The sequence below is a fragment of the Chamaea fasciata genome, unplaced genomic scaffold, assembly GCF_029207755.1.
Source record: "Chamaea fasciata isolate MVZ Bird 193981 ecotype frontalis unplaced genomic scaffold, bChaFas1.0.hap1 SCAF_7, whole genome shotgun sequence".
NCBI classification, from domain to species: Eukaryota; Metazoa; Chordata; class Aves; order Passeriformes; family Sylviidae; genus Chamaea; species Chamaea fasciata.
The window spans coordinates 3,488,364-3,512,361 of NW_027094092.1; the positions used below are offsets into that span (position 1 = coordinate 3,488,364).

The 23,998-nt window shown below is 39.5% G+C and overlaps 1 protein-coding gene across 1 annotated transcript in view; it reads left to right on the top strand.

Moving 5' to 3' along the window:
* CSTF3 (cleavage stimulation factor subunit 3) overlaps positions 1-23,998 on the top strand; it is a 47,525-nt gene that overhangs the window by 8,963 nt on the left and 14,564 nt on the right. Inside the window, exons 3-5 of the mRNA XM_066187235.1 lie at positions 15-110; positions 22,733-22,765; positions 23,148-23,245. Coding sequence (XP_066043332.1) covers positions 15-110; positions 22,733-22,765; positions 23,148-23,245 — 227 coding nt within the window. The remainder of the gene's footprint in view (positions 1-14; positions 111-22,732; positions 22,766-23,147; positions 23,246-23,998) is intronic.

Genomic DNA, 23,998 nt, shown 5'->3' on the forward strand with positions numbered 1-23,998 from the left:
TTTTCAATTTTTAGAATCAGCCTATAGACAAAGCACGGAAGACCTATGAACGCCTTGTTGCCCAGTTCCCCAGTTCTGGCAGATTCTGGAAACTGTACATTGAAGCAGAGGTTAATATTTTTATATTTTTTTTCTTATATAACATTTCATAGGATTTTAAGTTTCTATTTTTATAAGTATGAATAAGATAGGCACATAATATCTAGGGGAAAGGGGATTTTAATTATGCCTTGCCTTTATTTTGTAAAATAGGTACAAAGGAATGATTAAAATGAATTCTAAAGTATTGGGTCTTTTATGAGTTGATGATTGTTGCATTATGGAATTGCAACAACATTAAAACTGTTTCAATGGTATTGGAGTGCTTTAGCCTTTTATTTGCTTGTCGTGTCAATTTATTGCCTCCCGTGTCATTTACTTAGAGGACTTTGTTTTTTATTTACACATACAAACTTATTTGAGTGACTTTCTCTGAATATTTGGTTCTTTTGGTTTTTTTCTTTTTTTGCTTTCTTAGGAAATTGAGTGTTTCTGTGAACAGTGTTTGCAGGGAGGGTGTGGGGGATGGAAGCTAATTTCTGGAATGAAAATGCATTAACCCAGCTCATTAGCTTTTAAAAATCCCAACAAATTGTGATTGTTTCCATAACTGGGTAAGACATCACTAAGTGCATTGGTCAGTTGAACTGTCTTTAATGACATGCCATGAAATTCCCTGTATAATCATGGGGTGGTGGGGGTGTTCATTTTGGTTTGATTCCTTCCTGCAGCTGTTATTTAATACTAGTACACATGGTTTCTGTGGGCGTCTTCCAGCTGCACATTTTCCTTGAGATAGATTTTCTATATGCCAAACTTCAGGGGTGGGGACCTGTATTCTGTAGATGAAAAATGAGCTCTCTTTTTCTTCCATTTGATGTGAAATTTCATTGCATAGTTACCATATCTTACTTTACATTTAATTATGTATCCAGAAATGTCTGGCAGTAAATTTTGAAGGTAAGGAAAATTGGGATCCTGGGAATCTAGCAGAAATTTTTATATTGCAGTTTACAGTAAGATGCTACGGTGCAAAATAATGCCATCTAAATGGAATGCTACCAAATTAAATATATAGAGTTTTCACTGTCTTGTTTCCAGCAGTTTGTAGCAGTGGTTAGGATGTTGGTGGTTATTCACATTTGGGAGTTTGCAAATGGACTAACATACAAATACATGTTTTTCCTTTTTGACCCTGCAGCCAAATCCATTAGCCTCTTGTACCCTGAAATGTTTGCTACAGGTTCTAGTTTTCAGAATCCAATCTAATTTCATAATTGCATTAAATTACCTGATTTCTGTGCTTTTTAAAAACCTTTATCTTTCCCATGCCTGAAATTTCGGGGTTGAGTAAGGCCATCTCAGAAAGCCAGTACTATACTGTACATCCTTCAGCAGAAAGTCCTGTTACCAGTGCAAAGCTTCCTGTCTTAAACCATGTTCAGAGATGAACTGACAGACATCACCTCCCCTAATTTATAATCTCAGAGTATTTAGAAACCTCAACAGTGGCAAAGCTTGTAGCAGTCTAGGGTAGAATTTTGTACCTGTTCCTTCCAGGAGGGCAGATCAGCACCTCAGCAGTTACAGGTACCAGGGAACACAAGGTAGAACTGAGAGGGAAAGAACTGTCATAACCATCACTGGTTCTTGTGTGTCTGCTTAGTAATACACTTTAAATAATAGAGAAATGGAATACACAGTTCTGTTGTTCAAAACAATGGAAAAAGAGGAACTGTAGGTTTCTGGTAGGGGTTACACCTGAAGAGGGTTATATCTGAAAGAAGTGTAAGAGGGTGTAGATTTTCAGAAATCTATCTTTTATTGTAACAACCAGTTTTCTTAAAATCGCAGTTATTACTTCATTTTCTGGTTACAGTAACATATATTACAGCTGATAAAGTGGCCAATTTACAAGCAAAGCAATATGCTTTTCTCTGGTTTTTTTAGGCATATGTGAGCATATATAGCTGTACCTTGAAATAACTTACTTCCAAATTCCTCTCTAAAAAAAAAAAAAAACACGCTCACACAATTGGACACTGTTGTCAGTGTTGGTTTTGGTTGCATATTATTTGTACAGTCCATCTGGGTGAGTTCAAATCAAAATGCTTTATCAAATGTTCTTTTAACACTGTGGTTAAATTAAGACTTCAGTTAATTTTTGGAGGCTATCTGAGTAGAGGAGTTCTGTTCAGGCTTCTTTTATTGCAGCCTTAAAATGTACAAAGAGTATAAGGAAAGTATTTTCCAAAAGCTTTTTGCCTTGACAACTTTAGTCTCCTCGTGCTAGAAAGCTTTTCTTGGGCTGTTCAGAAGTATAGAACTTTCTAGCCATGTCATAGTAAAATAAACCTGTGGTAGATCTCCAGCACTGCGTTCTATTTACTTTTGCTGCCTCGTTATTGAAATCTGAAAATTGCAAAATCTTCAGTCATCTGTTACCTGCATTTCCTCTGATGTCTAAACAAGTATTTTACTCTTTAACTTGAACACATTTCCTCTCTGCATCCCAGAAAGACAGAGGAGGAGGGAAGTGGGGGTTCTTTTCTGGCAGATTTGTCTTTCACTAGAGAATTTTGCCCTCTGAAAGACATAAATCAGAGCTGAATAATGTTACCTAGTTGTGGTGTATTGGAAGATGAGCCAGGTTGAGGATTATGAAAATGGCCTTATGAAAAAGAAATTAGCCCTTTAACAGCTGTACTCTGGAAGTTGTTAGAAGTCTTTAAATTCCCCTTTGTCTGACTTAATGTGTTCTTTAGTCACTTCCAGTCTTCAGTAGAAATTGTTGATAACCTATTGGAACAAAAACTGCATGTGCCACTCCCTTTTGTAATGTGTAAGTTCTAAGTGCAGGCCTTACTGCTGTGATTACATCTTGGTTTTACGACTGTGTTAGTTCAGCTCACTGACTGTTCTGCTTTTTGTGTATGACTGTGTTCCCTAGTGGAATACAGTGGAGAGCAATGCTCAGCACTTAGTGCATCATCCAGCTCACCACAGCTGATACACAGAGCGTGCTGATGTAACCAGATACTTTACATTTGACATTCTGTGTGCCAAGCACTGATTTATATGCTCTGCTCTCTGTGTTGTGACTGGTTAGGTAGTCAGTAGAACGTGGAGATTAATTAGGAAGAGCATGGTTTGACAGTTTGTTAATGGGAATTACACTATTAAAGTTGAAATTGATGAAAAAGTTTGGATTCTTGCGCTGGTTCTTATTTCTCCTGACCTTCAAAGAAGAATTACAGGACTTAGAAATAATATAAGTGGATGAAACAACTCCCTGTTCACAACTGGGTTTGGGTCATACTATTTGAACATCTAAGTAGAGTTTTGGGTTTGATAAGTATTGAAGCAAGTAAAATAGTTGACTTGCTACTCTGCATCTCTTAAAATTCAGGAAGTGGAACAGTAGTGCTACTCTTCCCAGAGTCTTGTTCTCTCTAGTTACTTAAAGTACATTTTTCTCTTGATACCTTTCTCGTAAAAACCTCCTCTCAGAAAACTTGACTCAATTCACATGGCAGTGCCTCTTTCACAGTTGTATTAAGGAGTGTCTAAGTCTTAGCCCCACATGTGCCATAATGTTAAATTCATAGATCACACCTTCTGGACTCTAGCCTGCTCTGCTGATGTGCTGTGTCTCCTTGGGTAAGTTATTTAACCTGTTTGCCATTATGAAACAGATACCTACCTACCTACCTCACAGGGTTGTTGTGAGGCTGCTTTAGTGATTAAAGTGCTTTTGGCACCTGGCTAAAAGGTGCTACAGAAATGTGAAAATAAATCCAGTTTAATACCCTATGATCCCGTAGGCCTAGCTGTCTGTTACTACTTCCTCTGTCACTTTGACTGTTTGAACCATCTTTTAGATGCAGAAAGACCTAATAATGCTTTTCATGCTCATGAAAGCACATTTTCTTTACCAATGCCATAAATGCTTCAGTAGTTTTGGAGCAAGCATTTGGAGTTGTTGGTTTTTTTCTCTGCTAGTTTCCTTTGAGAAATCACCGGGTTGAAAATGCTCTTAGGCATATTTATTAAACTGTATTCACATATTTGCAACATTTTTTTAATGACCTAAGGAATTTTTAGTTCCAGTTACTGGGAATGGAAATTTTCCTCTGTAATTGCCCTGAGTGCTTCAGGCCAGTTCACACCACACCTTTTATCTTCTTTATTGGGCATACAGCATTATATCCTGGTCACTTTGAACCGTTGTTAGTAGGGGTTAAAAGGTTGCCATAATTAAAGACATAAAAATCATGTCCAGAAGACAGTTGTGACAAGTAGCCCAAGTCTAGAAACAATAAATACAAAGCTGGTAACATGCATGTAAAAGGTTTGGCTGTTAATATGTATTTTTTTGTCTTGCGAGTTTTGCAAGTCAGACTCCTGTGTTATTGCTTGTCCTAAAGAAACACAACCAAATACATTTGTTTAGGTAAACTTCTGTTTCATATGGACACTTTGAATTTTAAATGTCTTGGTAACAAACCAGATGCTGTATGAGGATTCAGGGGGTGGGACCACAGCCTAGGGTTGATTGTTTTGCATTTCATCATATGCAATACATCAGTATCTTTAATCCATGTAATTCACACTAGTGTGGATACTAGTCAGAATGTATCATTTAACGTACTTGTATATGAAAAATGTAAATAAAACCGTTTAGAAAAATGATTGTTTTTGTTTAAAATGTCTGTGTTTCTTCAAAGCATTTTCTTCCCCTGTTTTACTTTAGTCTGGTTACGAATTCAGAAAAGAGAATGTTGTACATATCACCAAAATTACTCTGCTTGGGGAAAAATGGGAGCTGACTTCTGTCAGGGTGAAGTTGAAGTGATCAGAAGTCAAAGTAGAATAGACTTCTTGGCTGTGATTCTGTGTAGTGGTACTTCCAACTGAAAATATTGTCTGTATCACCAGCTGATCTTAGTGAATTTCTTAACGGAAGGCATCCCCATGGTAATCCATGCCCCCCCCCCCACTAGCCAGCCACATTTCTCATGGTAAGCTTCTGCTTTGAGAAACTGCTGTACAGGTGCTCTGTACAAATACCCATATTGCACAGTCTTGACTACCTCAGTCTGAGATTTTCAATCTTTTTTGCAACTGTATTATTTATGATCTTTCCTTACTCATGTGTGGACTTGTTCCATTCCTGTTAATAAATGTTGTTCTGTCTGTGTGATTATTGTAGACTTGCACTAGAAAGTGAATGCACCTTCTTTCCTGTCTCTTCTGCTCAAAATGTCAATACAGGTGTGTACATCTTGCATAGTTCCCCTGGTCCTACAAGCTGTGTAATATCAGAAAGTTGCCCACATACCAACATCTGTAGTCTGAGAAGAAGCGCGCGGTACAACGCTAGTGGGTTTCTTCAGAATTCTGCTTTCTGTATTTGATCATTAAAAATACTATGGGGAAGTTTTAGGACATTTTTGAAGTGGAAGCTGTGCCTAATGAAGAGATTACTCTGAACCCTCTTCTCTAGTGTGTTGCTGTTTACACTTGAATAAACACAAACTCCTTCCTGTTCTGTTGTATTCTTTCCATGTGGGGTGACAGAAATATATCCCTGTTAGACATGTTAGCTGTGTACTCTTGTTCACAACACTTCTGAAGTCTCAAATGTAACAAGGACAGTGAAAACGTATTCTCATTGTGTGCTTTCTTTTGTTGAAGTCCTTTGTTGATTCTTCGTTGGTATTTTGAGGGGGGAATCTGTGTGTCAGGTCAGGCACAAGCTTGGGCTTCTTACATTTCAACCTGAAAGAACCAGAAGTAAAAACAGAGGTTTCTTGTGTACCCTGTATTTGCTTATGCATTGGTTCTCCATCTGCTTGGGAGAGGGAAACTACAATTGTAATTTCTGATTCTTTTCTATATCTCTTCTAGCTGCCAGCTGTTTTGAGTTTCCTGATATTCTTTCATTTTGAAAAGCATGATGGTTGAGAGAACACTTTCTGTTAAACCTTCTCTGCTAGTGCTACTACATAAAATAACATGTGACTGTTTGCTGCAGAATGTCTTCACAGACTCTGGGAAGGTTTTGAGTCAGGGCTGGGATGAAATCCAGTGGCTTTTCTTAGCTGGAAGGTCTGTGAAGCAAGCCATTCCCCATGGCATTCCTGTGTTCTGTTAGTACCAGTGGTCTTCATTTACAGGTGTGCATTGGGTTTCCCCCTCGTTTTTCTCATGATTTTTCTCACCAGTGTCTTCAGTGTGATCGGTGCTGGTGCTCCATATCCAGTGACAGTTTTGGACTTCTGCAGTGACATGTTGTGTACCTAGTATCCTTTGACCTTTTTTTGTTTCTTACATAAAACAATTCAAAAGTGAGAAGAAAGAATATGCATTGGTCCATAACTGTATAACATGCACAGGTAGCATTTGCTTTGTGCACATTATATACGTGTAGTTAATTACACTTGAGGAAATCTTACAGTAATTTGAATCTGATCTGTATTAGGGTTTTAGCTGGTTTGCTTATGGCAAATATCCATAGTACAAAAGCACGGGAGCATTCCCAGGGTTCAATGGAACATTGTCAGTGTTCCATTTTGAGGCTAGGCAGATAAGTAGAAAGGTGTTCTTTTTTAATTGGGTTTGCACACAGTTTTCAGTAATGACTTCTCTAGAGTGGAGTCCTGTTACATCTTGAGACAAGACTGTTCATTAGACCTCACTGTGAGCCTGAAGGGTAAACAGCTGGGCTGTCTCTGTTCCCTTAAAAGCAGATTGGACAAGCCCTGTGCCTTAGTCTTACTTTGCACCAGTTGCAGTGAGCACACGCTGCTGCTCTGTTGGCAGGTGCTGTGACCAGTGCTCCTGTAGATTGCTGGGCTCAAGGCTTTCAGAGCTTTAACGTCTCTGAGGTACTCCAAAAGGAGGAGAGTCAGTGTGCTGAGGATGTGTGGTGGTTTTACTCGTGCTTTCACCCTGGCTCTGAGGTTCACCAAAACAGCTTGTACGTATGTTTAAATTACATCGTTTTTATCCTTAATTCAAACTGTTCCTCTAAATCAGCTAGTTTGAAAAGTTTAATATTGTAATGGAAGATCAAGTGTCTTACCTCCAGTTCCTGTAAATGTGTCTGGATGAAACTTAGAGATTCTAATGAAGACAAGATACTCTGTCCAGTTGACTGTGGTTTGCATTAGTGCTTGAAATAGACAGTCAGAAATAACCAGTGTGTGACACTAGAACAAGAAACTACTGTACATTCTTGCTGTAAACAATCCAATACTTCTGTATTGGTTTTTGTGAGAATGAATACATTGTTTAAAATACATTCCAGCTCTTGCATTTGGACTAAAATAATGCCTAGTTGTTCAATTGATAGTATTTTCTACGTCCAGACCGCGACAAAGTCAACTTCCTTCAGCTGTTGTTCACCCTCGAAGTATAGGTTTTCAAGCACAGTTTTTACTGTTTAAACAAAATTAAAATGAACTCTCAATTTGAAATTTATATTTTCAAAAATGGAGTGGCAGATGTGTAGTTGTATATGTGCTGTCCTGCAGATAAAACAGATAACGAAGTTCGCACGTGAGCTAACTCCACTGTGTTCAGTGGAACTGCATTTAAACATCAAACTGTTTAAAACGTTCTCTTAATTTAGGATTTTGATTATTTTAATTTTTGTGGTTAAGTGAAGACTTACTGTAGGTTCTATGCCTGTGGATTCCTGAGGAATCTCTCAGACTGTATATGTGCATCTGTGTTCATCTGTGTATATTTATTTTTAGATAATAAGGTCACACAGCATAAATAATGGGGGTTTTTTTAATTATAGAGTAGAAATAGGAGTGAGTGAGCTTATCAGTGCGAACTGTCTACAGGTAATTTACTCAGGCTACCTAATAGCTTACAGATACTTAGAAAAATAATATATGTAGAATATATTCAGAATTTCAATGAAAAGGATATTATGTGCAGCTTCACTCTGAGCGCAAAAACATGGCTTGGTGCGGTATGTAGAGGAGTGGGAAGATAGAGCTGGATTTCCTCTTGATTTTTGTTGTCTGGAACCCAGTATTAGGCTGCCTTTTCTCCATTCCTACCTACCCATGACAGTACTGTTTTGGTGTTTTTATGGGCAGATGCAGGAGGATACTCACAGTAGGAATTGTCAGCTCTCAGGTATTGCTGGGGGCCCTATCTTTCACCATGGGCTTGCAGTTCATCTTTCAGATGACGAGGAGGTCCCAGGAGGCCTTGGCAAGAAGCTGTCATTGCACAGCCCAGACCTGTTCTTTCAGTGCCATAATTGCACTGACCGTTTCAGATGGGGCAGCAAGGGCACTGGGGGGGGGGGGAGATTCTCTGGTAATGAAGTGGAACTGCTGATTTGAAAATCTCAATCCCATGACAAACTTTTTAACATTGTAATTACTGCAGAAGAAATCTGGTACTCTTGCTATCTCTAAATTATGCTCATGCAGTTGGATAGCTGCTGGTTAGTAAAGGTATTGCATTTGTAAAGTGTGCAACCACATTTAACAGCGTGTGATGGGCACTATGTTGTAGAAACAGTTCTGGAATAATTTCTTTTAAACTTTCCCTGAAATATGGTTTGGTTAGTCTCTATAGGTTACTCTTTCATATTGTATCAGATACTTAGAAGATTGCATTGCTGCATGCAGGAGCTTGAGGTACAAGCAGCCTTGCTATTGATGTTAATGCAGCAGAGGCTAATTATGGTAATCTCATATATGTGGGCTTGCAGCTACTTAAAGGTGTTAAGCATTTCCAGTATACAATTAATACAACCTGAAGATAAGTGACAGTAAATAAGTTTACAAAAAATTGCTTTTGTAACACATCTGCTTTTGGAAGCTTAGCTTGCAGTTTTCCTCCACCAGCTATGTCAGTTGACCCCTTCCCAAGATCTTCCATGGTATTGCCGTAATTAATATTGTTTTAGTTACAAACAGCATGCTTTGGAAGTGTCCCTGCACAACCCGACAGTGCTGACAGGTTCATCCATGAAGAAACACTTCCTTCATCCTGGATCAGAACAACAGGCTCCACACTGAGAGCCTTAGTCTAGCAGGTTTCATTTCACTGGGGGAATTTTGTCATTCTGGTCCTGACTGACTGTGTCTTTGGGAATTTTAAATTCTGCCGAACTGCAGAATTGTGCTGCATACTCGTACTCTATGTAATGACAGGCAATAGTTGGATAAAAAGTGACTAGGAGAAAGTACAGTTCACTTATAATAAAGAATGTAAAGTTGAAATGGACTGGTTGTAAATAGTCAGGGATAAATGTTTAAAAGCACACATAGGAGTCCTGGAAAACCCTACTAGCTATTTAAGGTTTTCTTTGTAAAAATGCACTTTTGTAGTAGTCCCAGATGCGTGACTTGTTGGTCCAAGTAACCCACAGAAGTGCAGTGGGTGCAAGCTAAATGCAGAGCAGGGTCTCCATCCCTACTCCACCCCTAAGAAAGAAATTGCTGCCCTGGTGCCTTACTTGCCCAAGGCTGCTGTCCACCAGTTACCATTCCCTAGGGAAATGGTAGCAATAAATCGAACTCGACTGAAATTCTGCACAGAAGTACTTGAGCAGGATGGGCAAGCACCTCAGAATATTCCGCAGTATTTGCTCTTGATAAAATATCAGTGCTTGTAAGCCTGAGCAGGAAACAGACTGTATGATTTATTGTTAAAGGATAAACTTCTATGTTCTCCCACGTAAGATGTGACTAAACTTAATTCAGGCCTCATTTTTTCTGGGGGGGAGTTCAATTGCAGATTGCTACACAAAAGCACATGCTTTTTTTTGTGTGTACAGGATGGGTATTTAAAGGGAAGCACTGTGGAACTTTAAAATTAGCTGACAAACTTGAATTCAGGGATATTTTTTTGGCACTAAGCAAATGGAGGTAAGTTCTGTGCTAGTAGTCTTAGCTGTTAAAAAAATTACTGTTGCATTATCAGGTATTTACAAAAAAAGAAAGGCACAAAGTTAGATGTAACGTATTTATTTGTCATTTTCCCCAATTTCCAAAATTTTGGTTTACACATAGAAAATTTGTGAATAAGGTCAGCTGTGGGTTTTTAATTTGCCAGTGAGAAAAGTACTGGTGTTTGTAAATAATTAAGTTTGATAATCCTTTTGGTCTTTTGTCTGAGTCGAATGAAGACCCTGCACTGAGGAAGTGTCATTAGACTTTGAGCAGTCTATTATTTCTGCACAAGCTTCACAGTCAAACATTTTTCACTGCTGTTGGAGTGCACCTTTGTGCCTCTAATGCATAGAAATGTTGAGCAACTGCTGAGTTGCTGCAGCTGTTTGAACCCTGTGGTGGTGCCCGTGTTTGCCCACCTGGCTGGCCGAGTTGCTGTAACTGTCCAGAAAATGCTGGTTTTCACATGTGAGCAGAGATTTCTGCAGTCAGGACTGGAAGTCAGTTCTCTTCTCAAGTGCTGGCTGACCCAGTCAATCACAGAGGTTTTGTAGTGATGCTTCACCGTGTTGCTGAGCCTTCAGAGGGGATTTTTTAAGCCTGCTGTGTCACCGTGACGACATGCGCCCAAACCAAGCCGAGCACCTTTGCCAAGCACCGTTCTCTTCCGAAGCTGGGCTAAAGTTTGGACATGGGGAGATCCACACCTTTCCTTGAGAGCCTTGGCTGCCTTGCTGGGAGCTGCGCCTTCTCAGTTTAGAGGGCTTACGTTATGTTTTGGTAGCAGGTCTCTGTTTTGGACTTAGCAAAATATTTTCTGCCAGTGCTGGAGGTTATCAGTGAGGCCGCCTTGTTAGTTACATGTCACTTTTACAGAGTGCTTTGGTATTGTCGTGTGCTTGGTGGTTTAATATCAAACCTGCTCTTAGCATCCTAACTTAAAGCAGCAATATAGAAGAAAAAAGAGCTAACTTAGGGTTTCTGAGATCCATCATGTGCTTCTATGCAAATTAAATTAGCTGGGAGCCTACATACAGTTTTTAACACTATGATTTAACTTTCTTTTTGTAGGCATTTGCAGCATTCTGTAATGCAAGTGCTGTCTGAATAGATTCTGTATTTACATAATAATGCACCTAGCCTAGGAGTCAAAGTCAAGTCCTGACTGTCCGAATCAAGTAATTGCCTGCTGTCCCGTCTATTGAAGAGGCTCTTTTCTGCAGAAAGTTTTAGAACACTGCCATGGGCTTCTGAATGATCAGTTATAGCAGAAAAGACCCAAAATGCTTGGTTAGAGGGGTAGGGGAGAGAAGTGTCAAAGTGAACAGATGTCTACTGTCTCAAAACAGCGGATTCCTATGATGTGTCTCGTTTCACATGGCCAGCACTCGCTGGTGATGGGGTGCAGAAGAAAACACACTTTTCCCTGTGAAAAGCATCAAAGAAATGAGATTATTAGTACCAAACGAGGCTTTGCTGCAAAGAAGCTGTAATTGTTGAGAATGTTCTCTAGCAGGGTGGCAGAACTGCCAGCAGCATTTATTTGTTGTGTACAGGTGTCTGTAAAAGTAGCACATTTCTGGTCAGTAAGCAGGTGTTCTTTCTAGCATATGGGTCAAGGCTGACCTTTCTCTGGCAAGGCTCGGGGTTTACCTGTGCCAGTTTCATGACTCCAAAATCAGAATTTTTGGCTTAAATATGTCACCCTGACTCCTGGTATTTCTTCTCAATATACTGAGAGGGGGATAGGTGGGAGGAAACTGGGAGTCAGTTGTGTTCTATTCTCTGTTGTTTGGGCTACAAGGGCTGTGACTTTCTGTACTGCTTTTTTTCATCTTCCTGCTAAGAGGTGAAATGAGCTGCAAATGCACCTAAGCTGCATGGGAGATGAATGTTAGCACATGACTGTTAACACTGAAATCTGACATCAAGGCAGCTCTTCTCTCTGCTAACCCAACTGCAGTGAATTTCAGATGGGGACAACGTAATGAATTGTCTTTACAACTTTCATCTTAGAACTTAAGCAGCTGACTTAAATGGGTTTTAATCCTATAATTCTGATAGCACAGAGTGTATAGAAAAAAGCCCACAAACAAACAGGAACCAACCTCACATAAAGTGTCAGTCATTTTGAGTTGACCTGTAAAATGAAAAGACCTCAGTGTAGAGCTAACCCCTCTCACTTTTCAGTGGCAATGTCACCTACGTTTCATTTCTAAAGCATGGAAATGCGTGATCTGTGGTTTTATTTTCCAACGTCAGTGCATATCTGTGTAGCCAATTATTCAAGTGTGAAGTCACTTCTTATCTGTGCACTAACATGAACTCATGGATTTAAAAGTAGCTATACAAATATACAGATATTTTTGTCTTGATCCTGTTTTTTGAATAAAGGGACTATTCCTATGGATGGAAGCTGAGCAGGCTTAGCTTCAACCTTTGAGAACATGAAGCTGAAATTTCAGGAAGGAGAAGAGGAACCCACTTTAAAGACTCCTTGTACAGTGTTTAAGGGGAAAAGCAGTATAGCATTTAAATGTTCTAGAAACCTGAGGGGTTTGTAATACAAGCAGTCTCATTAGCTAGGATAGTAATTACACTCATATTCAACAATTCTGGAAAGAGCATCCGGAGCAGTTATGCAGAACCTATCCATAAAAGGTTTTTGGATCAAGTTTTTACTAAAAAGATTTGCATTGTAGATGCGGTTTCAGATTAGGTTGTTGGTGATCAGTCCAGATGTGGTAACTAGATATTGAGGAGACCCTGCAGTAAAATTACTATCCTGAAGGAAACTATTTTACCACTGAATGCTAGTTTTACAGTGAATTCTGTTTTCTCTTCATGGCCAAAGGACAGAAATCTGAGTGTTTCATTCTGTGATTGACTCTTCAGATACAGGCTTTCCTTTTCTAATATTAATTTAATTTTATAGATGAGATTTCTTGGTAACTATGATTAAGAATATGCATTCTCAAAAAAGACACGGGGGAATTTCCTTAATTTCTGATAGACCTGTGGAAGATTTTTGATGAGGGCAGTTGCCTATATTAGAAAAATAATTTCCCTGAACATCAGCTGGAATACTTCATTAATGTAAACCAAAAGCAGCTCAGACCTCATCTGAGGCAGATTATTATCCTAGCTGGGTAAATGATTGACATAATCATGTTTTTTAATGATTTCATAGGAAATCCATGGCAAAGCCAGGAACCACATCCCTCCCTTTAAAAATTCTTTTCATGGCAGTGCAGTTGAAGTGTGCTTGGTTTCGGTTTAATGGGTTACCTTTGGTAGGGTTGATTTTGTAATGCAGTATACAATATACAGCATCTTGTCAGCTGCAAATCGATGTTGGGATGCAGTTACAGAGAGTTACTTGCACCTGAGCATTATTCTGCACTATTAACTTTGAGATTTCTGATTTATGGTTTCCTGTGATGAGACAGCTGGCTTGTGTGGTCAGACATGAGAGCCCTTAGGCACTTTTGGAGGCTAAGAATCAGTCTAATGGGTTTGAGAGCCATTCCCTGAGCCATTTCTGCTACAAATTATTGGAAAATTGCTCTTTATGTTCTAAGAACAGAGGCAAAATATTAAGAACAATTTGTTCTCTGCTAACGGGCCAAGCTGGTCTTGTGCTATTACAAGAGTAAGAAGATTCTGCTGTATGATACAATTACATCTTCTAGTACCATTCTTTACTCTTTGAATAACCTGTATTCCTTTTCCTCAGGAGAATTGACTGGCTTTACTGGGGAGAGCCTTTATGAGACCAGTTCCATGCTAGAAAATGTGACCCACTAATGCATGGCCACTGAATGAATTTGACCACTCAAAAGGGCAGCAGTTCTTTCTGGTCTTAAGATACCTTCATTTGGGGTATCAGCCCTTTTGGTAAGTCACTGTGGAGGCTGCCTTGCAGATGTGGAGCTTTTTCAAATTTTGATGTTCGAGGATCTCTTTAAGAAGCAAGATCTCTCTGAAATTGTAAATTGCTCAGGTGTGCTTTTAACATATGCTTGGTGAATGAACAGAGATTTCTTCCATTAAAATGATTATTATTTGATGGCCATATTTTACTAAAACAAATTCTCTGAAATACTATGATTGACAGTTTGGAAAAAATATGCTTGTCAGACATAGTCTTTTCTGCCCTTTGATGCAAACCCTTTTCTTCTGAAAAGAATGTGTCAAAACCGTAGGTACGTGATGAATATAGTGAGAAATCATGAAACTATAAACCTAATGGGCAACTCGGTGCCCCCTCAAACATCCCATTTTCCCCAGCTGTAACCTCAAATGACATCGTAAACTGCCACTTTCTTAAGGAATTTGAGGATGGCAAAATGAAAGCAGGAATGATTTTTTTTTAAAATAGCTGTACATTACTATAATGGACACTGATTTCTGATAGACATGAAAAAAACACGATGATTTCAAATTAAGAGTCTCAGTAAATTAAATTTTAGGTCAGAGCCTTGTAAGGTGTGAGATCTGTGTAGTGGAACACTTGGCTTTTTTCCCCCCTAGGTGGTGATGCCTCACATACCCTTTATTCCATGCAGTCTGTTGCAGTGGTCTGATCCCTGCCTTGTTTTTAGGTCTGAGTGTTGCAAGGAATTTCCAGCTTGGATGATGGGGTAGAGCCTGTGGCACTGGCAGACTGCAGTGGATCTGTGCTCCTCAGATAATGATCACTGGTGCCTATTATCTTATTAAATCAGCTGAAAAAAGCATTAGAGGAGTGCCTGTGTCCAATTCCATTGGCCCTGCTGAGAGACTGTTCTCTTCTGAAAGGCAGTTGAAGTAGACAAATGATGTAATTGGTCTGATTTTACAAATTAGGGATCTCTAGCCCAATGAGATGGGGCCAAATACCTTGGCTTTAACTTCCCTCTTAATTTAACTTTTTTACTTCAGTGATATGGCCAACAGACAAGACTGCAGATCTTTAATTTGTCTCATTGCATTTTGTCATGTTAGAGATTATTTTGCAATCCATGGGTGCTATATGTGCTTTTGAGTCCTGTAATTTGAGAGTTAAATGATAAAAAAATAATTCTGTGAGGAAAATCACTGCTGCTTTGCATACTTCCTAAGAGCTGCAAAGGATCCCAGTAGATCTGTGACTGTTAGCTATCCAAAAACACATCCTAGAACATCCCACTGCTTCTATAAATTACAGAAGACATTGAGAAAGGAAGGAGAGGCAGAAGTGAGCTAAAGCACTAGGAAAAACCAAAATGCCTAAGCTGGGAAGAAAGCAAGTTTGCAGGATTGTGAACGTGGTGGGGTGGTGTTTTCTGCTGTGGCTTAAAGGGAGTGTGAAATTGAAGAGGAAATTACAAGCCACGAGGCATGTTGACAATTGACTTTTCATTAAAATGAGGGTGAGAATCGGTTATGAAGTAGAATCTGGCTAGAACGTGGATGGTGCTTAGCATTTGTAAATTACTTCATACAGCTAATATTACATTCCATTTCATAATGGGCAAATTGCCTAAATAAAAAAGGCAATGGTTTTCCTGAGTTGGAGAACATATTAAAGAATTGGTAGGAGCAGAGCAAGGAAAAAAAGCTTGTGGTGCTTATGTGAGCTGTATATCTGGGAGCTTCATCAAAGAACAGCCAGTTCAGTCGACTCACAGAACAGAAAACTTAGACATGGAGCAGTTCTCTTCTTCACCCCCAGTTTCTGGGCAATTTTTAAATGTCAGAGCTGTAGGGTGGTAAAGTAACAGAGAAGTGACACTGTCTTTTTGTTTTGAAGAGCATAGAATGTGCTTTTCATCATGACTTAAAAGGGCTGCTTTTGCGGCTTCACTTCACTGCTAATCCGTGAGAGATGTTTGCAATAATGGGGCTCAGTTAGTCAGGAAGAATAGCAGTGCAAGTAATAACTGCTGGGTTTGGTGTTTAAACATAACTGCAAATTGGGGTGGGGGGTGTGTTGGGTTTTTTTTTTTTTTTTTTTTTTTATGAGAGTGTGTTCTGGAAAGAAAGTAAAACTCCAAAGTAAAATGAAAAGAGATAACTTCAGTAGGATGCTGTAGATAGGAAGAAAGAGAGAAGACACATGAGAAATTGCTTCTTTTTTATAATCAGATTAAAAAGAAAAAAGATGTATTTGATGTCCAGAAGAAATGAAGTAGGGAGTGAATCAGTGATTGTAATTCAGAATCATTCTCCAATCAGAAACATCACTGAAGAGTTTTGTCACCGCAGGTTTTTCTTTAAGGCTGCCTATAAATAAATATATATTTCTCGGTACACCCTCTGTCTAGTCTCTTGAGAGTGGTGCCTGAAAACTATGCATTCTTTTCAAAACCCAGCAGGACCAAGAGGCCACCATCTTTTGTAAGGGGGTACAGGCAGATGCTACTCCTGCAGATTTGTCTATTTGTGACAATTAATCAAATTGCACTAAGGTGTAAATGGAAGCACAGTTGCTATTTTTAGTAGCTCTGTCTCTGAATTCTTACCTGTTAGTGAAGTGTTTGTTCTTTACACTAGAGTAGGTATTTAGGAAGTAGATGGGGTAGGTAGTTCTTTTATATTCCAAACTAGATTATTAGTAGCAAAGTTTATTTACTGCAATGCACTAATCTTTCATCACTTCTAGATCTGTGTTTACTGTAAGTAACAGAAAGGTTGTCCATATTCTCAGGCCTTGTATTACTGCACTTTTGGAATGCAGTTTGCTCACACCTAAACATTTTCTATTCAAGTATTTGTGTGGATTGATTATTTTCCTGATGCATCTGAAAATTAAAGGTATTGGGTTTTTCAGTCTGATAGATTAAACAAAAAGACATCTTCCAGTTGCAGGTTTTTTAAATTTGTAATTACTTGTTTACATAGTTTTTCTAATTAAGGAGAACTCTTGACACTGTTTAACTGGGGAATGTTACTCTTTCTGCAGAGGGGCATTTCACAAGTTCTTCTCTTGCACCCTTTTCTGAAGCCTTCTGCTCTGAGCTGCTCCCTCACCACCCTCAGGCTGCTGCAGCTGGGTTCCTTTCTTTCCCAGACTTCCAGATAAATCTAGTTTTATGTTTGCAGTTTCAGAAATAGTCTTTTCAAGCCTTCAGTCTAATTTTTGCAGGTAGTCAGTGAGGGAGATGTTCAGGCAGAGATTCTCCAGGCTGCTGCCTCTGAGGGAAGTTTGGTAGAGTGTGTTAACTTGATATGCTTTCATTGTTTCTGAAGGCTGCTGCAGGTTTTGTTAAAGGCTTGGGGTGATGAGGTTCTAATGACAATTTTCAAGAAGTTAAGAGAGTGAGGAGCAGTCTTGCGTATTACTGCCCATTCATGCCAGTCTCTGCCACGGGCCTGTCTCCATTTCCTGCTGCCACTTACCTCCTTATGAAAATTGCTGCCCTTCATTTCCTAATTATCATTTTTCCTGTAGACATGACCACCTTTTGCTGTTGAAAATGGGAATGTGGCTCAGAATTTTGCTATTAAAAGTCAGCTTTCTCGCTATCTGTTCAGTAGGTGCCTGTTCAGTTATTTTGTAGTGCAGGACATTACCTGGTAATTGGATTTACAGAACTGCAGCTTTGCTTCATTAGCAGGGCCAGTATTCTCAGTTACTGTAGTGTTTTTTATTCTTCAATACTGTTAGCAAATTGAAAGTGTATGTAACTGTGCATACAGTTTATGTGACACCTCAGAGACGGTGGGGATCAGGAAGCTGGTGGAACACTGGGACAGGCGTCCCAGAGAGGTGGTCAATGCTCAAAGCCTGGTGGGGTTTAAGTGTGGTTTGGACAGAGCCCTTCAGAACATACTTGAGCCTTTTGTCAGCCCTGAAGGGTGAGCAGGGTAGGTTCCTTCCAACTGAAATATTCTATTCTTAGGTTTCCTCAGAAGCAGATTGCAAAATAGTGGGGGTTTTCCCCCCTCTGCATTACAGCTGGTTTTTGGCAGTCGTGAGTGAATCCTGTTTTTTCACGTGATATATCTAAGTGGAAACACATGACTTTTAAATTTTGGTGCCATGGTTCTGGAAGCTCTGGAAATAGTCCTTGTAAATAGTAGTTAGAGGCATTTAATTTAGAATAATTTTAAGGAACTTTTCAACTCCCATTTTATGGCAAACTTTGAAAATTAAACATATCACCAGGCGAATGTGAAAAATGACGGTTCTGAATGAAAATATGTAGAATCTCATCTTACTGCCTTTTGAGAAAATGAGTTTTCCCGTGGTCTGTGTACTCTATCTCTTCCTTGCAGACTGTACTAATAGCAAGATAAAAGCTGTATTTTCACAAGGAATATTAAAACTCTGAGTGAAGACAGCAGAAATACCTAATAATTCAAGCCTTATCTGGTCCAAATTGTAGCAAAACAATATATTACAGAAATTGCATCTGCAATCGCATGCTGATGTTTTTAAATAAAGGATTTGGAATATCTGGCGCAAATGAAATACAGGCTTTGTCCAGCATACATAAAATAAGTTTTGCATCCAATTATTTAGATGGTGATAGTTCAGCCTCCTTGGGTTAATGATCACGGGGAGGTGCAGTGCTAGCCCTGCCTTTTCCAGCATTCCAAGTGCTTGAGCAGAGCTCAGGTCGCTGTTTGCAAAGGCCATTGCTGTTCCCTGTTCTGTAGGGAAACGAGTTTGTCACGTGCAGTGCTCACACAATTAGTCACTGTTTGGGAGCCTCAGCAAACAGCACAAGCCTGAATGTGCTGGCGGTAGAACAGAGAACGAGCATCTCCATCCTTTCAGAGATGCCATTCCTTTGAGGGGGTCTGAACAGTTTGAACTGCTGTGGTCCCTAGCCCGTACTTAGGAAACAGAGAAATGTGAATGTGTTTTGTTACACCCACAGTTCCATACTGCTAGAGACTCAAATTGCACCCTGCTGTCCCTGGCAGTGGGGAGTTGATTATTTCACCCTAACAGTCAAGATGTTTTAAAAAAAAAAAAAAAAAAAAGAAAAGCAAATGGTTAACACAAATGGATTCAGTGATGATAAATTTTGTGTGGTCTGATTTTAGTTTTAAAATGTTAATTTTATTTATCTAATACCCAGTCATGTAACTGTCAATAAACACAGGTGTTTCACGATGAGTTCCCTTCAGTTAACAAACAAAAGCAATATTTCCAAATGCATGTGTTTAGACCCTGGGTGTAATTTTGTACTGTGAAACAGATGTTGTGTATCCATTAAAAAAAAAACAAACCCAAACCCAAACATTAAGGATGGTGCATGCCTTTTAGTGTTTGTAACAAAACCAGATTTTAGGAAAATCCTCAAAAAGGTAACACCCATGTAGCTCTGATGTCTCCTTCTCTCCCAGTTTGTCCCTCATCAGCTGCTGCAGTCTCAGGGGTGCAGAGTGTTTCTCTTCAGGTCCAAAAAAGTCTAAAAATCCTTGAAGAGTAGTGCAAGGGCATTTGGGGCGGTAAAGAGAGCAAGGAGATCTACCTCATCAAGGGGAGAGATGGAGGCAGTGAACAAGGGAACATCAGATTTTCTGCTGGAGAAGATATTTTTTTCCCCTGAAAAATAACAGTTGATGGAAAGAAAATTGAGTTGGGATATAGAAATAAACCATGCTAGTCCTTAATTATCACATACTAACTGTGCTTCCTTAGGAGCTTGATGAAATGCTGAAAAGGTTGAAATAAAACAGGGATGCATTTAGGTTTGTGTTGCATGGGGGTTGCCAGATGAACTAGAACTAGTATTAAGTCTCTAGATTAGTAAAATCATTTGCCTTGCATAATCATAAATGATTCATGTGTCTTGTAAAAGTCTGTTTAAAAGGGTGAAAGTGCTGTGTAATTTATGGATTAAGTTTTGCCCTTCAGTGTTTGTGAAGCTCATTATAGGGAATTACATTGTGTATTCTGGGAAGAAATTTGACTCGTATTACGAATTCATCCTCTACAAAGATAATACAGTACTGACTTAAATTTCTTACTGGAGCATCAAATCTGAAGTTACTCTTCCAGCAAAACAGGTGGAATTTCTCCTTGTCACGGGCAGAGGAAGGCAGGTTCAGGTGTTCTTTGCTACAGGAATGTCCAAGCATAGCTGGTCAGACTGGGTGGTCTTTGTGTTGTCTTCAGGGGTGGAGGGGAGACACTCGCTACATGGATTTTACCTTGGAATGAGGGTATCCCTCAGCTCATTGAGTAGGAGGTGGATTTGTGGTGGAGCCACTCCTGTGAGAGTTAGACCTGCCCCTTGAATTAAAGCAGTCAGAATAGGAATCCTGGCAGCCTTAGGAATTGGAGGATAAGCTACTGTAAATATCTTTATAGTTGACTTTATATTTGTCTTTTAAGGACAAAATTACAGTATTAATGTCAGTTCTTTAATGCTCTCCCACATCTCATCACTGCCTGTTGCAGTGTCTGTCGTAGGAAAACCAAGAAATGTGTGATGGTGGGTCCTGGAGGCAGCACCTGCCCTCGCTGGGCTGGACTTTCCCTGAGCCAAGGCTGCCCGGGGATGTTTTCTTGGGGGTGGTGAGCCAAGAAATGCAAACAGATTCCTGCAGGAGAGATGCTTTTCCATTGAGAGACCCAGTAAGCCTTGGCCAATATTGCTTTGCTTTTCTTTCTAAACAACTCCTTCTGCTTGCCAACCTCCTAAGTTCACTATTACCAAGATTTCTGACCTTTTAGATACCAAACCGTTTGCATGGATTTAACAAATAAGGAACGCTGGCTTGTAGTCCAGATGTGGTCAGCAGCTTTTCATAACTATGATAATCACATAGAAAATATTTTGCTTTGAGTCAGAACATATGCAAATAAGGAATATACCTTCTTTTCTTAGCAAAGTAGTTCTCTTTTCAAGGTCTTTGCTTCTGGGAGGTGCAGGCAGTCTAATTGATACGTATTCCTTGTGCTCCAGCCTTTGATGTTGCCTGGTGACAGTGCTGCCAGGAGCTACTAAACTTGCTGACACTGTTTACCTGGCTGCACCTGGGAGGCAAACTCATTTTTTGCCCTGTCTGCTTACAGCTTTTTGTTCTGAGCTCTTAAATTTTTTTTTTCATCTTGTTACTAAATAATTAGAGGGTGATGCCTTTTGTCAGTGGCAAAGCCATGAAGTAGTTATTTGATTTTAATAAAATAATTTATACTATCTCCTATCTCACTCTGTTTAAAAAAGGAAAATTAATCCTGCATATCTTGTTGGATGTTTTTACTTAAGTACAGGGGAAAGAAGGTGCAGGCAGCTATCCTGTGTGCTAAGACATAGAAACCAAGATTCATTTGTTATTTTTCACTCAGCCAAGGATAGCAGGAGATTTCAGGGAGTGGGAGGCATAGACCGAGAACTCTGTCTCTTCAGCGAATCCTTTTCATATTATAAGAGGTGCTGGGGGACCTGAAAAATTACTGTCAAAAAAGGATGAAGTAAAAATGTCTGGGTTTTGGTTTTAGGGGTTTTTTTGTTTTGGGGTGGTTTTTTTTTTTGACCCTTGGCAAGACACAATTAGATTCACCTTCCTGCCATCCTGGATTGTGTGGAATTCTTTCAACGTGGGTAGGATACTGCTCCAGTTCAAGTATGGTACAGACTCAAGAGTCCAGTCTGCCTTGTGTGCCAATAAAGGGGGTTTTTTTCAATATTGTTTCAATTCTCTCATTTTTAGCTGATCTTTTTTGGGAGTGAGAGAAATGGGGATGGCTCTTCTAAGCCTCTCAGGCCCGGGGTGTTGCAGAAGTAGAGACGCTCAGGAAACAAGGAGGCGGGGTGAGCTTATTTTAGATCTCCTGCACTCCATGTCTCCTGATCCATTAAAAACTCTGCTGTGCTTTAGAGTGGGAGCGATCTAAAATGAAATAACGAATCCCTGGTGCAAAGGGTGCTGTTTGCTGCCTACACCGTGCCCCTCGGGGATATGGAGAGGTGCTTGTGTTTCACACCACAATAAAGGCTGGGAATCCTCTAGGTAAACAAAGAGCAGTGGGATTTAAAAGGGGAGTTTGATGCTTCACAAAACTGCAACGCAGCATAACAAATCCTTATTTCATTCAAGGTGCTTTATGTCTGGGCGTCTCTTAAGGGCACTGTTGATTTTCCTTGTGTCATCAGGGTGTGTCTGTAGAGATTGCCTAGCATGCTACCATAGCTGGAGCTAACAAATACACGCAGGATGCCTCCTCGTCAGTCTCGTGCTTTCCTTTGTCCTGTCTGAAAGGCAGCCTGTTAGCTGGGGTCTGAGTTTCAGCCCCTGCCCGTGTGGTGTGTGGGAATGAATGAAACTGCTGCTGACCTGTGTGTGTGCTTTGGGCCCTCCTCCGTGGGAGCACCAGCTGGGGCAGCTGTGGAAAAGCAGATTCTCCGCGGTTGTTATTCCCTTCTTCAGCTTCAGCAGATTGCAGCAAAGTGCACTTTGAGAAATGACTGTTCAAGTGTAATACTTTTATTAGCCTCGTAGTTTTGTAAATACAGTATTTTACCCTTAATTTACTAAGTCTTGGTGTAGAAGCCTAAGTCTGGGTGTCCAAACCAGAAAGCAAATTTGCCTACTGGTGCCTGCATTTTGGAATTGTAGAATTAAAAAGAAAAATAAAAAGCCTGCTAATTTTGCAACAAAGTACATGACTTTTGTGTGTTAAAAATTACATTTTCACAACGTTATGTGGTGTTTCGGTGTAATTTGTTTAGGCAGACAGAGTACAAGTGCTGTAGTACTGTATGAAGAATATATTCCTACTATTCTAAAATAGTTTCTTAAGTTATTTGTTGTTTTTTTTTTTCTCTGCTTCCCTGTAGATTAAAGCAAAAAATTATGACAAAGTGGAAAAGGTGAGTCATATTAATATATGTAATATATCTCTATAGCAAGAATGAGTACCTTGGGATTGGGCTAAATCAGATTGAAAAAAACGCTGTAGCTGTCGTTGAATGGGAAACACAGACAAAAAGTATCACTAAAATTTACTCCTTGTTGCTACCAAGCTCTGATCAGTGAAGTGTGCAGGGGGATTTCTCTGCTTAATTCTCTCCAGTTCCCTTGCGTAGCATGGAGATGCTTTAAACAAAAGAATGACTAGTTTAATTTATTCTTTCTTACAAATTTCAATCATAATTACCAGGGTTATTGAAATTCATTTTGTATAGCTTTAAAAGTAGAAACCTAATTTCTGTATCTGGAATCCTGATCACGTCTTCTTGATGTATTAAACAGTTATTTCAGCGCTGCCTTATGAAGGTTTTACACATTGATTTATGGAAATGTTACCTTTCCTATGTACGGGAAACCAAGGGGAAGCTACCTAGTTACAAGTAAGTTCCCAGAGTTGCTCTGAATTATTCTAGTTTTATGGTGAATCTCTTCTTGATTTTTGACCAGGGGATGGGGAGGAACCTGGGTGACAAATCTGGCTGGGGGTTTTCTCTCGGAGTGTTGGGGGGTTAATATATAATCTGCATTTAGAAAACATTAAAGTCTCTTTAATTGAGCTTGCTGGGTAAAATTGGTTCCTTAGTCGGGATTCCTCTAACAGCATGGATGAGAGCAGTGGAGGAGCTGCTGTATCAATGCCAGTTCACTGCAGATGGGATTGCTGCTTGAGCCAACGTGAAACACATTTCTTCCTCTTTGTCCTTGCCCTCAGTGTCCTGTTTAGAGTCTCCACAAAATTTAGCACTGGTTCCAGCTGAGACCAGCAGCAGTAAAGAGTTCAGGAACTGGAGGAAGTTTTGGAATGTATAAAAAAGTCATAAAATTTAGGGTTTCAGAATTTTGGGATACATTAAGCTTCATCCCTTTTCGATTATTACATTTTGCTTGTTTATTTTCCTGTGGGTTGAGTTTCAAAAAATGCCAGTCACTTCCAGCATCTACAAACTATTTCTTCCCCAGCCCACCATAATTTCTTTGCACTATAATTGGCAAAATGAGTAATGCATTAACAGAGAAAATAGGCAAGGGGTTTTCATTTATTTTTACAAGACTGTTTTGAAACCATTTTAGAAGTGTCAGTTTATTCAGCTTGCCTTTCCTGTGTTTCTCCTGTTAATGTGGTCAAGGAGGTA